Source organism: Dreissena polymorpha, chromosome 11 (genome assembly GCF_020536995.1).
Source record: "Dreissena polymorpha isolate Duluth1 chromosome 11, UMN_Dpol_1.0, whole genome shotgun sequence".
In the NCBI taxonomy this organism is placed as follows: Eukaryota; Metazoa; Mollusca; class Bivalvia; order Myida; family Dreissenidae; genus Dreissena; species Dreissena polymorpha.
Window position 1 is genome coordinate 75,472,579 of NC_068365.1, and position 13,630 is coordinate 75,486,208.

At 35.2% G+C, this 13,630-nt stretch overlaps 1 protein-coding gene across 1 annotated transcript; it reads right to left on the minus strand.

Moving 5' to 3' along the window:
* Positions 1-2,648: 2,648 nt before the first annotated feature.
* On the minus strand, positions 2,649-12,866 carry LOC127849944 (serine/threonine-protein kinase DCLK3-like). Its single transcript, XM_052382686.1, has 5 exons — positions 12,655-12,866; positions 11,564-11,600; positions 9,642-9,843; positions 5,902-6,069; positions 2,649-3,173 (listed from the first exon to the last, which is right to left on the minus strand). The coding sequence occupies exons 1-5, from the start codon at positions 12,864-12,866 to the stop codon at positions 2,956-2,958; spliced, it is 837 nt and encodes a 278-aa protein (XP_052238646.1). The 3' UTR covers positions 2,649-2,955.
* Positions 12,867-13,630: the final 764 nt, after the last annotated feature.

Below are 13,630 nucleotides of genomic sequence, written 5' to 3' on the forward strand. Positions count from 1 at the left end.
TCAATAACAAAGGAGGGAGGGGTGGAGTGAAGAGGGGTGCATTGTGTGGGTGTGTGGACATTTATTACATTATCTTCCAAAAATGCGAAAAAAGGTAAAAAATAATAATCTAGGGGGGGGGGGTTGGGGGGGTGGTGAGGGGATTTTTGGGTGCGATGGTTTGACGGTATTTCAAGCATAAAATAATAAAAATAAATATTTGTGTTTTTTAACCGTTTCAAACAAAAAAAATTGGGGGCGGTGAGGTGGGGGGGGGGGTATAGTGTGAGGGTGTGGTGGTAATTTGTGAGATGATGTTAAAAAGAAAAAAATTAAGGGGGGTTGGATTCGGGTGGGGGGAGGGGGGTGGGGGGATTCTTGGGTGCGATGGTTGGACGGTATTTCAAACATAAAATAATCAAAATAAATAGTTTTGTTTTTTAACCGTTTAAAAAAAATGGGGAGGGGTGGGGTGGGGGGGGGTATAGTGTAAGGGTGTGGTGGTCATTTGTAAGATGATCTTAAAAAAAAAAATATAGGGGGGGGGGTTTCGGGGGGGGGGGAAGGGGGGGGGCACGGGCGATGGTTTGGGTGGAGTCTATTGTGGTATGTCAGGTAAGAGTAGTTTTGTCAAAGTATCAATCAAATCTAATCATAAATAAAGAAGTTATGGCAATTTTAGCAAACTTTAATAATTTGACCTTGAGAGTCAAGGTCATTATAAGGTCAAGTTAAAATTCAATTTGCCAGGTACAGTAACCTCATGATAGCATGAAAGTATTTGAAGTTTGAAAGCAATAGCCTTGATACTTAAGAAGTAAAGTAGATCGAAACACAAAATTTAACCATATATTCAAACTTACTAAGTCAAGAAAGGGCCATAATTCCGTAAAAATGACATCCAGAGTTATGCAACTTGTCCTTTTACTGTACCCTTATGATAGTTTGCGAGTGTTCCAAGTATGAAAGCAATATCTATGATACTTTAGGGGTAAAGTGGACCAAAACACAAAACTTCACCAAACTTTCAATGTTCTTAGTATAAAGGGCACATAATTCCGTCCAAATGCCAGTCAGAGTTACATAACTTTGCCTGCACAGTCCCCTTACGATAGTAAATAAGTGTTGCAAGTATGAAAGCAATAGCTTTGATACTGTAGGAATAAAGTGGACCTAAACACAAAACATAACCAAATTTTCAATTTTCTAAGTATAAAAAGGGCACATAATTCTGTCAAAATTCCAGTCAGAGTTACATTACTTTGCCTGCACAGTCCCCTTATGATAGTTAGTAAGTGTTGCAAGTATGAAAGCAATAGCTTTGATACTTAAGGAATAAAATGGACCTAAACACAAAACTTAACCAAAATTTCCAATTTTCTAAGTATAAAAAGGGCACATAATTCTGTCAAAATGCATGCCAGAGTTATCTAACTTTGCCTGCCCAGTCCCCTCATGATAGTAAGTAAGTGTACCAAGTTTGAATGCAATAGCATTGATACTTTCTGAAAAAAAAGGACCTAAACGCAAAACTTAACCAAAATTTAAATTTTCTAAGTATAAAAAGGGCACATAATTCAGTCAAAATGCACGCCAGATTTATTTAACTTTGCCTGCCCAGTCCTCTCTTGATAGTAAGTAAGTGTACCAAGTTTGAATGCAATAGCATTGATACTTTCTGAGAAAAGTGGACCTAAACGCAAAACTTAACCGGACGCCGACGCCGACGCAGACGCCGACGCCAAGGTGATGACAATAGCTCATAATTTTTTTTTAAAAAATAGATGAGCTAAAAAAGAAAAGTGCTCATGTTTAAAACAACAACCCTTAAAGAATGTATCACAATATGGATATCCATATCTGTACTATCTTTGGATCAAATGTTTAATAATACAACTTCTAAACTGTGAGAAAAATGAAAATGAAGCAGAAAATACCACATTCAATAGTATATTTTAATATTACAAATAGGAGTTAATTTGTTTCTTCATTATGTTTCTCAAACTATTCGAGTTCCTGTAATTAAGCTTTAATAAACAAAATCATAGTTTACATGCAAAAGTCATGTGAATTATGTACACAAATTGCTCAAACCCAATCATGTTTTTGATGATTAGTATTGTAGCTATACAATTACACAGGAAATGGTTTGTAATAGAGAAAATGTGATAAATACAACACATTACACATAATTTAAAATAAACGACTCTGGTAAAAAAATAAAAAAATAATTTATATATATATATATATATATATATATATATATATATATATATATAATTTGATTTGCAACAATTTAATGTGGACGGAGGTTAAAATACATGGACGCAAATTTATACTATGTACCAGCCACAACAAATATTACCTTTGGTTTTGTGTTTCAAAAAAATCCCAGTTAATAACATATGATCTGTCATTCCTGATTAACAAAGGAGTTAACCAGTTGTAACTGTATACTTAACAACAACAAAATCACTCACATTGCAGGTGCAACTTTAAGATGCAGCTCATTTTTTGTAAAAAGGTCGGGATACAGTGAGACCTCAAAGCAATTTATCATAAGAATGATTTGCATAAACTGCAGGTAATGAAAGATACTTTCTTATACATGATAAATTATTTCTGTGTATAAAAATACATGTTTAATATGTTTCATTGCCCGCAAAAAAGCATTGTTTCTTTACTATAACTCTACAAAACAAAAGTGATACAAAAACAAAACATCATTATCAACAACATATTAACATTTATCTACAAGTACAATCATGTATTCTCATATTTAAATACTGACTATCTACAACGTACAACAGTTGCCGAAAAATACTTTAATTCTTATAAGTAACAAAGATCACGGTTTTAAAATATTATTTTTTTAAATCAAAGTAACAAAATCTATAACATTTGTGTTAAACCTAACACTTAGTCCCTAGAGACACAACCTCTTATACTCGATATTGTTTGTCACCACTCATCCTGTTAAAGCTTCTCCTTCATTTTCTGATAAGACTCGAGATTGAGAGCGGCCTGAGTCTCGAGCTCTTTCCGGAACGTCTTTTTCAGCTCCTCAATGCGCGCCCCATCCATACCCGATACGTCGCCCCCACACAAGATCCAGGGATGGCACAGAACGTCGATAGCAGTGTAACGTCGCTTCTTGTTCACAACCAGGAGATGCTCTATCAGATCCTTAGCACCTGAAAGATTGGTACAGTATTTCTCATAAAAATACAAACACAACAGGATTAATATGGAAATTCTTCATAAAATCAAATGGTTTATTGCTTCACTTAAAATAATACATATTTGCGTCTCATATGAACAAATCGTCTAAGAAATGTATGCTTATCTTCAAAACAAGGAAATAAATTAAAATTAGATAGTTTCAACACATATAGGCTGAAAAAAACTTCAGGCAAAGATGAAGACTGTCATGAAACACTAGAGGATTAAGCATATAAATGGTCTGTCCACTTTAAACATCATGAGTATATAGATGACAAAGAAATTTTACACTCCTCCATCATTATAAACAAAATAGCCTTTTTCCAGTATTTGGCCAGAAAAACTCCAAACAAATGTCCAAAAAATCTTGAAAATCAACCATTTCCATATGAAGTATCACTTTGACATGTTTATAGTTCCTAGGCCTATCAAATTAAAGTTGATACCTATCTTAATCAATTCAAGATTTAAAGCCTCTATTTTCAACTGTAAGATACTGCTGAGCAACAAAAAGCATTAAACCTGAAAAGACTGCAAGTCACTTGACGGCTGTTCAGGCTTAATGCTGGTTGCATGTAGCCATTTCCACTTTGCTTCTGAGCAGGAAAGGGTTATACAGAACATAGAGAACAATAGGTTAGTGTTGATTATAGATCAGGTTTATCATGCATGGCTTAGAAAACAAAAAGTACGAGCCTTGGCGAGTGCTTTTCGTTTTCGTGCCGAGCATGATAAACCTGATCTATAATCAACACTAATCTATTATTATATTTACCACACTTTTTATTTTGTAAACCTTTCTGTTTAAACAAAATTAGTTTGACTGGAGAATTTCGCTGGATTTATGACGTCATTTCGTCGAAATATTGACGTCATTTCCTGCCGTTGATTATAGATGATATTTAATCAACGGGGCTTTAATCAACCGAATTCGCTGTAAAAGTGGGATAAATGGAGAATAATAGGTTAGTGTTGATTATAGATCAGGTTTATCATGCGAGGCTTAGAAAACAAAAAGCACAACCTTGGCGAGTGCTTTTTCGTTTTCGTGCCGAGCATGATAAACCTGATCTATAATCAACACTGACCTATTATTCTATTTATCCCACTTTTTATTCAGTAAGTTTTCATGAGTGTGTGTCGTACTTTGATAATGACTGTAGTGTAACCAAGGTCAGTGTATTACTCCGCGTTCCAAAAATAACCGCTGATCAAATAATCTTTTTTTTTAAATCAGAATATCGTTCTGTAACAAAGTGTCGAGCGTTATTAATTACAATTTTAATCATATTGAATTGCAAATCTTAAAGTTTTATGATATCAATATGACATTAAGTTGTTATATACAAGGAACTACATTTGTTTACAACGTAGCCTAACACCACATACAATTCACTTTCGATATCAAACTATCAAGTCGATCACGAGGTGCACAATATTTGCTTCTTTGTTATAATATGTGGTTATTTCGTGACGAAATAACAAAGATTACTTGGATTTAAGCTAATTATATACATTTTGAATGTTGAAAGTGGCACCAAAGAATTGTGAGGCAAAGTTGTTCGAACTAGAGAAAGACATTTGCTGGTGAAGTGACTGGGTGGGGCGAACATCAAGATCAACTTGTTCGACGGTAGACAGTGGTTGTCTAGGCTGCATTTCGGCCATAGTTTCGGTGCATGAAAGTGAACAAGAGGAATCTGTTGGATTGTAACATTTTCTGGACTGAGCAAGAATGAACACTTTTGCTGCTGTTTAACAGATATGTTAGAATAATTGGATATGGACTGGACATTTTTGTGCCCTGTTATGGCCATGGTTTCAGTGGGTGGAATGTTTGCATTTCGAAGTTTTTGGACCAGGAATTTGCGAACTGAGTGGTTCGTTATTCTCTTGTGCTTGAGAAAGCCGGCGTCTTTTGCCATGGCCTTCAGCATCTGACCTAACTTGTTGACACCCAATTGTTGACGCAAGAACCACTGGGATGCAGTGTCATTTGTGCGTATTGCCAGGTTGAAAAGATGCTTTGAAGAAAAATCAGATGGACGCATATCCGAGTACAGCTTGTAAATTAACACAGGATTTCTTGGTCCAGACGATTGTTTTCTACGGTCAAAGGGGAGCAACTCGAACTTACTTCTTCAAAGGGGAGCAACAACAACAGAACCTATTTGTATAGTGTTAAATTTACCTAATACTAGAGGTTTTAATAAAATAAAAAAAAGACAAAAAACACGTTTTGTTGCTACTTTTCTTTGTTTTAAGGTCATTAAGATTGACAAACTTTTGAGATTGTTTTTCTTATTGATGCACTTGGCAAATACAGGTGACGAGTTGCGTGGGAAAAAGTAGTCCCGGTTCGGCAGTTGATGACGTCATTTCGTGCCATTGATTATAGCCTTGCCGTTGATTATAGATGAAATTTAATAAACGGGGCTTTAATCAACCGATTTCGCTGTAAAAGTGGGATAAAATTAATTTTGCCATGACTGCCCTTGATAATGCAAAACATAAGAAGGAAAAGGCAGACATATTTTCTGAATAGGTTGGAATCTTGTCAGACATTTGGTAAATCTGACCAACATGCATTCTTGTAATGTGAACTTTTGAGGTTTCACGTCATTTGTGTCTTAAAGTTTGCAAATGGAGTTCTTTTACCAAAATGGCCAGGAGAAAGGCCTAAATAAAGGGCCCTCTTACTAGAGGAGATGTTGTCCCAGTAGGGACTGAGGAACTCGTATTCTCCCGCCTTGATGAACTCAAACAGCTCTGTCTGGTTGCGGTCGGGGCTTCGGAAAGGTGGGAACCCACACAGCAGGATGTACGTTATCACGCCCACCGCCCACATGTCCACCTCCAGACCGTAACCTGGGCAACAAAAAATATTACTTATATGATGATTACTCTTTCTAGTTTTAAACACTTGAAAACACAAATAAATATATTTTGTGTCAAAAAATGTAGATACAAATTTTTTTTACAAAATACAGGTGTCCGAAAATTTAGAGACAAACTTAATACAAGAGTTTGCATATTTAGAGACACTCTAAAATATTACACAGGCAATAGGCTACAGAAATGCCATGCGTATAGCCTCAATGTTAAAATGAATAACGTGTTTGTAAAGGTTTAGGTCCAGAAAGGCCAAAAACCACAAAGGCCGCATACCATAAAGGCCGAATACCAAAAAGGCCTTGCCAAAAAGGCCCCAAAGCGTACCAAAAAGGCCAAAAAATGAACCAAAAGGCCTTAAAGCAACTATTGTAATTATAGGTTTCAAATTTTGTTTAAAAACAAATACACATAAATCAAACTGTAATAAGTCATAAAACAGGTATGAAGTTAATTATTTTCTTTATCTGTTGTTTATGTTTAAATATACAGTTACGATATATACAGTCAATGTACAAGCACAATCACACAATTTATATAACAAAATATACAGTTACAAGCAAACATTTACAGACGTTATACAGTGAAACTGAAATAATACAACATAATTACATAATAATAGTGTTAAACATGTGAATTCTTTTTTTTATTTATTCAAATGGCGTACGGCATAAAACATGTATGAAGTTTTTTATTTTCTTTATTACAAAATATAAATAATTTCAATTAATTGAAAATGGAGTACGACATAAAACATGTATGAAGTTTTTTATTTTCTTTATTACAAAATATACATAATTTCAATAAATTTCAATTACATAATAATATTGTTTAATATGTGAATTCTATTTTCAATTCTATTATCAAAATGGGGTAAGAACTTATGAACTTTTTTTATTTTCTTTCTAAAAAAATACATTTACAAAAAAAATACATAGAACATACAGTGAAGGTGACAAAATACAACAGAATTTAAACAATATACATGTGCATTACTCCAGCACAACACCCAATAAAACATTCTCGGCCCTTTCCGTCAAACAGCGGATAAGTACTATTATGATAATCTTTGCGAGGGGTACCGAATGCACAACACCGTACACTTGACCGACCATGACCGGGAACTCGGAGGTGGTGCATTGTTTCGCCTTATACTTGTCACATAAATTAGAGATCGAACGCGGTCGTTATAATAAGATACTACGCAAAAATAGAAAATGTAAGTTTTTGCAACGGACACGCTATAAAAAACGAGTGTCACTTTGTACTTGTTTGTCCTCTATATAGAGAAATTAGAAAGGAATATTTAAAACTATATTTTCAAAGGTGGCCAACGTTAAATAAATTTGACATTCTAATGAAGTCGGCTAATACAAAAGACATTATAAACTTTGCTTAATATATTTTAATGCTAATGAAATGCGTAATAATATATCTGTTATAATTTTTAATAATATCACATAGAATAAAGCATTTTTATTTCTTTCGGTTTAAGTCTTCCAAATTTAATGAAGCTAGTTTTATATCTTTAAAAGTTAAGAAACTATTTAAAAATGCGCAAGTTATTTTCAATAGGTGCCAATAAGTGTCATTTTACACCATATGTGGGCGTTCTACTAATCTGTTATCAAAACAGATGGCACAAACTGTGAATGACCCTTTACACTTTGATACCCGGTCTGATTAACGAGTTTTTTTTGTACATGCAAATTCGTTCAACTTCTTATATTTCAACACACAACAAATTAACACTCGTGAAGAAATTCGTATAATTTACGCGATTTAAAAACACTATATTTCAAACGCCAAATAAAGTCCGGTATGCTTACCAATATAATGAATAAAACAAAGCAACTACTATAGACAACTTTGACACATGAACGGGATATATATTTCTCAATAATTCTGGACCATATATATTTGGCCGCCACCTAAGTTTACAACACCTTCATTACTCATTGGTTACACTTTTAGCTGCAAACAGAGAGTTCAGAGAAAAATAAAATTTTCTTAAACGGATTATTCCTTCGTGCTTATTGGCGATAAGTATGCCGACTTTGATTACAAAATTAACGGCTCTTAATTAAAAAACTGAAACATCTATTACTCAACGACAAATATTGTGAATAACGAACACTTCATACTGTATGCGAAAATTCGCGATATTTTTGCCGACATTGATTATAAAATTAACGGCTTTTAAGTAGACTAATGAACAAGTTATGACTATTCAATAAATATGATGATTATATTCAGCATTACTTTTCAATAATAATACAAGATATTGTATGGCCTTTCTGGTATACCATGAGGCCTTTTTGGTTCACTTATGCGGCCTTTTTGGGAAGGGCTTTTTGGGAAGGCCTTTTTGGTAAACGGCCTTTCTGGTACTATACCTTTGTAAAATACTTTGCTATATCATATAGCAAAGTATTTAACATACCAAATTCTGATAAGATCACGGAAGTCAATAAAATATTAAATATATGTCACATTCCATAAAGATGAGAAAAATAAAAAAGACAATGATTGTTTGTTTACATTTTGTTTCCAATATTTAATTTTGATTTGTTACGTTCTTTACCATTTAAGATAAAGCATAGCCTTACACAGATTTGTTTCACAATAGTAACTTAAAGCGAGTATATATGATTTTTTATATGTGTTTAATTGCAATATATTGATAAAATATGTTACAATAACACAAAATAGGCAAGAAAAATTATACATTAAAGCCGAATTTCATAAAATGCAGCAAAGACAAATTAGCGCCCCGAGCCGATAGTGACGTACATATTTTCCTACAATAACCGAAGCATTCGTCTTTGTATTAGGATGGAAGATAGTGTTCGTGTGTCGTATTCTGAATAGATATCGTTGCAGGAATTCAAATAAACCGTTAAACTTAGTTTAGATGCACATCGTACATGTATGGTATACATGCTGGCGAATTCAGCTATACAGCCATTTTCATTTTCAGAATTAAATATCTGGCTTATAAATTAGCATTTTTTGACACATGTTCTTCTTAACTTTTATTTTAATTTATATTTAAATATATATATATAATACGTTTTTTACACAGTTTATATAAAGTCATAAATATTTGACAAAATTTTATGTACCCGCTTTAAACATTTATATAGCTTTTATACAGGCACAGTCTGCACTCACTTACTCTGTACATGTAGAATTTCCAGCAAGTGCAAAAGACGGGTTAAGTCATCCTGGTGTGCTAAAACACTCAAGTACATACCACTCCACAATGATACATAAACAGAAATATCGCCACTGGTTTTACGGCTCATTGTATAACCACTCTTGCATTAAGAACACATGGAGTTAACAAAATAATAAATACCACTATAATTTCAATAGCTTTGCATATTTTTGACTCGGATGTGTTAAATTGATCCTGTTAATACCAACAGCAAATCAGCAACACAATCCGCTTTGTTCAACCTCTAAAACTAAAAGCCACTGATCAGGACTCAGTCAGGGCTAAACATCACTTACTGTCCAATGCTGGGAGGCTTCACATTACTTACAACCATATTTTTCGAGGCTACACACCACTAATGATGCCTCCTCTAGGCTACATACCAGTAAGTTTTCCAGCTTCAAGTCCCTGTGTACGATGATGCGGGAATGCAGGTTGAAGAGGGCGCTACAGAGGTCTTTAACCATGTGTGCAGAGTCCACCTCCCCAAACTTCACACTCTGAGTGATGGCCTTATACAGGTCTCCACCCTGAAGGGTAGCATACATGTGAAATAATTAAATATAATTATTCATTAGTTGCTTTCTTAGGTGATGGTCTCATCATTTTAATAAACGGCTAAACAACAAACACAAGTATCTATGCTTACTGTTTCTAAAACATATAAATTATAGTGTCATGCCTAAAGTTAAAAATACCCTGCAGCATAACATAATAGAATACATGTGGGTTTGTTGTAGTTGTTTTCAGTGTGATAGGAAGAAATGGGGCCTGATGGAAAATGTCATGTGACTTATAACCAAGGGTTAACTGTTAACCTGTTGTACCTAAGATTACTATACAATAGAGAAATCATGAAATAATACAACTGCAGGAACAAAATGAGGCAAAATTATTAAAATTGGCTAGTCTTATTTAAGATAACTTGGACCAATTTTCTATACAATACAAACATACCAACACTGAATAAGAGCTGTCCAAAGGCAGCGCTGCACACCTGACCTTTGACTAGGTTACATTAAACACACATGTTAAGTTTTATTTCAAAACATGGAATTGTTGATAACAAGGGCTGTTTGTAAAACATGCATGCCCCCCATATGGGCTGTCCGTTATAGTGGCAGCCATTTTGTGAATACGATTTTTGTCACTGTGACCTTGACCTTTGACCTAGTGACCTGAAAATCAATAGGGGTCATCTGCGAGTCACGATCAATGTACCTATGAAGTGTCATGATCCTAGGCAAAAGCGTTCTTGAGTTATCATCCGAAAATCATTTTACTATTTCGGGTTACCGTGACCTTTGACCTTGTGACCTCAAAATCAATAGGGGTCATCTGCAAGTCATGATCAATTTACCTATGAAGTTTCATGATCCTAGGCGTATGCGTTCTTGAGTTATCATCCGAAAACCATTTTACTCTTTCGGGCCACCGCGACCTTGACCTTTGACCTAGTGACCTCAAAATCAATAGGGGTCATCTGCGAGTCATGATCAATCTACCCATGAAGTTTCATGATCCTAGGCGTATGCGTTCTTGAGTTATCATCCGGAAACCATTTTACTATTTTAGGTCACCGTGACCTTGACCGACCAACCCGACATGAGCAAAGCAATATACCCCCTCTTCTTCGAAGGGGGACATAATAAAAATTTCAAACAGTAAACTATATAAAAAAGGTTTTTATATGAAAATGTAACATACAATTCATTGCACAGCAAGAATTGCTGCGAGTATTTGCATGTTAATTTGTATTAATTATAATTTCTATCATTATCATGATGTTAAACAGTTTTATTGAGCGCTAAATCAAAGTAATTGAAAAAAAAGATAAATTTATGTTCTTAGTTCTTTATTTTTAATTTTAACATACTGCTAAGCACAATATTACACATTGCAATCTGTAACAACAATTATGCAAAAGCATTAAAATTGCATACTACTAAAACTTGCAAAACAAGTACCAACATTTCAGAATGCAGAGTAAATGGAATCCAGTATAATTATATTCTTTACTACTGTTTGAATTTTATGTTAAACAAAAGTATCTTTAGCACTAGTTATTCAAGACCAGGAATCAAACATATAATATGACCAGCGCTATGGAAAGTGGGTGTCATCCTATTAACAGCCAACGTAGCTTAACACCAGCCTGCGCATCCACAATGTCCGGTCAGGAACTACTATGTCCACTAATGAGACCATGAAACCTTGAGTGACCTAGTAGGTGACAGCCTAGCTCCTGACCAGACTGCGCGATTGAGCAGGCTTGGCTGGATCTGGACTGGCCGTACATGGCATAAGGCCATTTCTCATGATGCAACTCGGATTTCAATGTTTCAAGGCTTGTTCTCTTGAACTAAGCATGTCGAGCAGTGTAAGAGAGAACAAAGTTCGAAAGCAAAGTTACTGGTAACAGCACTTTGCAGTTTGAAAAACAGAATTGGCAAACATAAATGTAAAGTACTAAATTAATAAATGTGCATAAATCAATCATAATTTATCGATACTAATTTATACCATTTAATGCATTTGTAGAAAAAGAATGAACATCCTAAAAAAACAGTCTACATTAACTGATGCCAGAGAAAATCAAATAAGAAAATCAAAATGTAACGCCCTATTCTGTTATTTTAAATTACAGTATTGGGATATGTGTGTCTGTTGACATATAATTAAGAGAATCTAACAAACAGGCTGACGAAATGTAAGTCTGCATTTGCATTCACAAATACAAAATAACCAGACACCTCTTTTAAATTTACAATATTTGATAAATTACTGTCTGTTTTAGTAAGTATTTGTTCCTGTTAATTAAAAAAATTACACATGTAACATGACATCATATTGAAAAGAGTCACATAATAGCATTATAAAAGTGTGATAAATGTCTAATTAATCCTGACAATGAAGGGGGCGAACTTTGAAAGACAATGAAACACTGCCTGAGATCACCAAATCAATGAACACTAGCCATAAAAACAGCTCACTATTTGAACATTTGTGTTGCATTAATACTAACGAAAACACAATATGCACTCAAGCTTTGTAAGCATTGCAATAAGACATAATAATACACATACAGTGTATATTTATACTTGCAGAATAGCAAACATAATGTGGTACACAGAAAAATAAAAAATCTTCAATTATTTCATCACCCTGATATGCAACACATTTCTAAATATTGTTCTTTAAAATCATTTTAATAACTAACAAATCTGTATAGCAAGAAATTGTATCACAAAAGAAAGATCAATGCTTTGTTCGTGTCAGTAGTTCAACCTGACACTAAAAGTCCTCGACCTTTTGACCTTGACCCTTTGTGGTATCACTACCTGGAATGGGCTTCAGGGTCAGTAGAGTTTGAGTTTGAGTCCCTTTTGCTCTCCCCCACAGAGTCTATGGGGCTGAACCCTTTTGTTTTGTTCACTGCCGGAGAGCTATGCCCCCTGGGGTGGGGGACATGGTTGTGTATTAAAGGTGGCGGTGCACCAGGAACCAACGCCGGGGAGCTGCGCTTGACATGAGTATGCAAGGCTGTGTTCATTGTGTGGGCATAACTGTGAATGGAGGGTGTAAATGATCTTGAGGTCTCAAACCTGGGGGCAGTTTATTCTCATAAAATAGTCTTTCCCTTTCATAAACAGGCAATCTATCCATGTACTCCTTTTTCTCACGGAAGTACATTTCGTCCTTGAAGCGTTCCTGTTCAAAGTGAGACAATCCTGGGGGAAAGCCCAGGGGAATGCCAGTGGGCCCTGGGTAGCGTCCAAACCGGTGGTCTCGCGCCTGCTCCATTTCCCGCTGAAAACTTAGGCGATGGTTCTGGAAATCCATGGACCCCTTATCAAATAGGTTACTCCATTCTGGGGGAAGACGATCCATGCGAAGCATAGACGGCGTCATCATGCGGCCCCGGTCTATCAGGCTAGCCTGCATAAAAATGTCCGGCACCCGTAAACTGGTCTGCCCTAGAAGTTCATTTTTTCTCATACGTTCACGTTCACCAAGAATACTATTATGCTCTTCCTCTCTAGTCAAGCTTTCCCAGCGTTCTTCCTTCACTTTTAGCACACTATTTTTACTCCTGTTTCCTGTCATAACTCCTGTCTGATTTCACAGAGTCCCTTCCATTCCTCATTGGAGACCGTGATCGAGACCTAGACTTGCCCAGCAACTCACTTTCCCGTTTGTCCCTCTCTCAACTTCGATCGTCAAAACTAGAGTATCTATGGCGATCATTGTCGAACATCCTTCTTTCTCTGAAAAAAAAGACATTACTTAAGAAATGCACAATAGTAATATGTTACA